The sequence below is a fragment of the Siphateles boraxobius genome, unplaced genomic scaffold (genome assembly GCF_051911475.1).
Source record: "Siphateles boraxobius isolate OS27281-9 unplaced genomic scaffold, OSU_SipBor_1 57, whole genome shotgun sequence".
NCBI classification, from domain to species: Eukaryota; Metazoa; Chordata; class Actinopteri; order Cypriniformes; family Leuciscidae; genus Siphateles; species Siphateles boraxobius.
Genome location: NW_027509183.1, coordinates 295106 through 298632, shown reverse-complemented (window position 1 = coordinate 298632; position 3527 = coordinate 295106). Strand labels below are relative to the sequence as shown.

Here is a 3527-nt window from a genome sequence, read left to right as displayed (position 1 = left end):
CACCAAACCAGTCATGCGTTCCTGGAGAAAGAGAACGCTCAACCAACTTCCACTTGACACTGCCGGAACCATCAACGACTCCAATTTTCAACAACTTCAAGAATTGTTCCCATTACAAATGCAAGTATTCAATTCAATGAAATGTGAAAATGAAATTCTGATGGTTCTTCTCATAGACCCTCTTCCGGTTTCCAATTTCATCCTATCACTAACCTATTTATGTATTCATGTGTGTATGTTGTTTAGTTTATTTATATTCATATAAATATCTATATTTAGTTAATAAAACTTGTACATAATATGTATTTGGTTCTGTTTTGTTTGCAATACAAGTCACTTTACGATCACGGTTTTTGCTACTGGCTCAAAGTACTGTACAGGCGAAGAAATAATTATTCTTCGGTGGCCATGGAAGATACCCTTTATTAGAATAAATTAATAATCAAAATAGTTCGTTGGAAGAACTGATTAATTGATTGTAATATTAATTCAGCCACATCAAGTTAATCCAATTAACTGACCCAAATATTTATAATTAATAATAACAAGATATTATTGATTATTAATATTTCCAAAAAGCTGAGTTCCTTACAACTGAAACAAAAAATAAACTGTTTGAACAGGAAACCACATATGCAAATCCTTCTTTTCGTATTTGGTTTGTACATGACCCAGAACTGCACATTGCATATTTTCTTCTTTTTGAAGGTTTGCCAAACAGGTTGAGGAATAAATTATATACATTCGTTCCAAAAATATATTTTGATATTTATCAATCAAAATATAAAATATTAAAGCTTATCGTTTGATATGGTTTATTTATTTGTAAGTTGGTTTGAATAAGAGTCTACGAAAGAGTAGTTTTTTTTTTATCTTGTTCAAGATAATGATTAAACGTGTAACAATTAAAAATGTTCAAGATGATGATTAATGTTCATTGCTGTAGCTATTATAGCCTAGGGTTTCTACATGCCTTAAAAGGGGTCTTCCACAAATGAAGGCCTTTAAAGGGTCTTAAATGTATTATTCATTAAATGTTTCAGGAAGTCTTAAATTCATAGTCATGGCATTAAATGTTGCATGAGGGATTTTTACACTGTTGTATTTTGTTTTAAGAGAAGGTCTAATTTCTATACCATTAGAGGCTACACATGCTGCTTCATCTGTCAGTAACCCTTGGAAGAAATGATGTTTTACTGACAAAGCTCGGGAGGAGCACGTTCAGATAACTAAACCTAATTAAACACACATGGAGCACACTCAGATAATCAAACCTAATTAGACACGAGTGGAGCACACTCTGCTAATCAACTCAATCAACAAGTCAAGAGGTGTAAATACACACAGCAAACTTACCTCCGTTCATTTTTTCAGTTTAACAGCATCCCTCCACCACCCCATCTCCTCACTTTATAGTCCTAAATACACTTAAAACTGGGGTGTATAGGTTCGGGCCGAACTCGGAGCTCGGAGCCCTCCCCCGAACAGCACGCCAAATAAGCTTTAAACCTTATACACTCTGTGTCAGTGTGAACTTGGAAGAAGTCATTGTTATTAATCTCGGACAATTGATTTGTATTGAAAAACCAGAGAGATGTTCTTTTAAGAAAAATGTAAAATGATTTAAAAGATCTGTTGAATGATGTATTTTTAAACTTTAAAATGTTGCTTTAAATACAACCCCTCAATTGCTCCTTTGACATTAACTGTACATTAAGGGCACATATTAAAGAATTGTGTTCCCCTAACCCATATAGTATGTCATATAATCATGTATTAAAGTTCCTGTATGTGTGTACCTCAGAGTTATTTTCAGAAATTTCAGAAATTGACTCTGCATTTTTTGAGACATTTTTTAATTATTTGCTTTCAATAACAAATACTTCTTTTTGTCCTTCTCTTCAGATCTGAAAATGTTAATCACAAATGGCTCATCACTTAGTCGTCCGAGTCTAATAGTGATGTTTGCAGGTTTCATCTCTCTGATAATCATGTTTTTTTGGTTATCACCGTCAAACAACTGTCCACCTCAACTTATTATTCCTAAACAATACAACTCTGACACGAACAAGAGCTCTGTTTCTGATGCAGCAAAAGACAAACCTATTCTTCTGATGTGGTTCTGGCCTGAAGATTTCAGATTTGACCTGAATGATTGCAAAACTATTTTCAATATCGATAGTTGTCTGTTGACGGATGATAGATCTCTCTACAGCAATGCAGACGCTGTCCTCATTTATCACAAGTCCATTAGTTGGGACTTGACCAACCTTCCTCCATCTCCCCGTCCTCCGTTCCAGAAGTGGATTTGGTTTAATTTAGAATCACCGACCAACACTCAGAAAATACCAGGTATAGAAAACCTGTTCAATCACACTCTCAGCTACAGACAGGATGCTGATATTTTTACCAGGTTGCATTTGACTGTCAGGAAGAAACCAGATGAGGAGTTTGTAATTCCCAAAAAGGACAAACTGGTGTGTTGGATTGTGAGTAACAGTGGCTCAACAGGTGTCGGCACAAGGATCCAGTTTTACCAAGAACTCAGCAAACACATCCAAGTGCATATGTTCGGAAAGGCTTATGCAAAGTTCTTGGATCATTCCGAATACTATCCTACCCTAGCAAGCTGCAAGTTTTACCTTTCCTTTGAGAACTCCATCCACAAGGACTACATCACTGAGAAGATAAATGGGCCGCTTGCTGCAGGAACCGTCCCTGTGGTTCTGGGTCCTCCCAGAAAAAACTATGAAAACTTTTATCCCGGCGATGCCTTCATTCATGTGAATGACTTCCCAGATGCAAAGTCACTAGCAGAATATCTTCTTCAGCTGGACAAGGACGAAGAAGCATATCGCAGGTTCTTTAACTGGAGGAAATATCTCTCTCCAACTCCTCATTTACTGCAGCAGCAGGAGTTTGATCTGCCCATATGCACTGCTTGTGATTATATAGCTACACACAAGGAATATAAAGAAATTCGGGATCTCTATGAATGGTATTTCAATTGATTGATGTTCACCTTTGATTGTGGATTTTCTTACATATGCCGATGGTTTTTAAAGTGTTTTGACCCTTGCTCTTTTGTAAATTTGGATAAAAAAACTGGCAAAAGTTAATAAATGTTATATCTCTCTCAAGGTTGTTTGGAATGTTTTGGGTCAGTGAGATTTTTAATGTTTTTATAAGGTTTTTAATGTTTTTGCACAGGGCCGGCGCCCCGCACACACACATCAAGCACTGCGCGTAGGGCACCAAAAAATCTGGGTCGGGAAAAATCATCACAATAGGCTACTGGTATAAATAACAAATAAAATGTCTAAAGCATGTTAATATACAAAAGCAATACAACAGTAATATAGGCCTAGACCAAATTAGTCGAGAAAAAGGTGAATCTCCTGTGCCAGTCTCCCTCTGGTGCCCCCCCTTCCCCACCTCTCAGTGGTCTGTTCATGCCTCAATCAATGTCAAATTTGACAGACACCGACCTCAGACATAGCCTCGAAAAGGCACCAAGAGTCGGGGGC

At 36.9% G+C, this 3527-nt stretch overlaps 1 protein-coding gene across 1 annotated transcript; it reads left to right on the top strand.

Annotated features, from left to right (window-relative positions):
• The first annotated feature begins 669 nt into the window (after positions 1-669).
• On the top strand, positions 670-3163 carry LOC143715217 (4-galactosyl-N-acetylglucosaminide 3-alpha-L-fucosyltransferase 9-like). Its single transcript, XM_077206859.1, has 2 exons — positions 670-721; positions 1906-3163. Exon 2 carries the CDS (start codon positions 1914-1916, stop codon positions 3009-3011), a length of 1098 nt encoding a protein of 365 aa, XP_077062974.1. The 5' UTR covers positions 670-721; positions 1906-1913; the 3' UTR covers positions 3012-3163.
• The last annotated feature ends 364 nt before the right edge of the window (positions 3164-3527 follow it).

Excerpts from the sequence above, each read along its gene's own strand:
- LOC143715217 (XM_077206859.1), top strand. The coding sequence starts at position 1,914 with ATGTTAATCACAAATGGCTCATCACTTAGTCGTCCGAGTCTAATAGTG.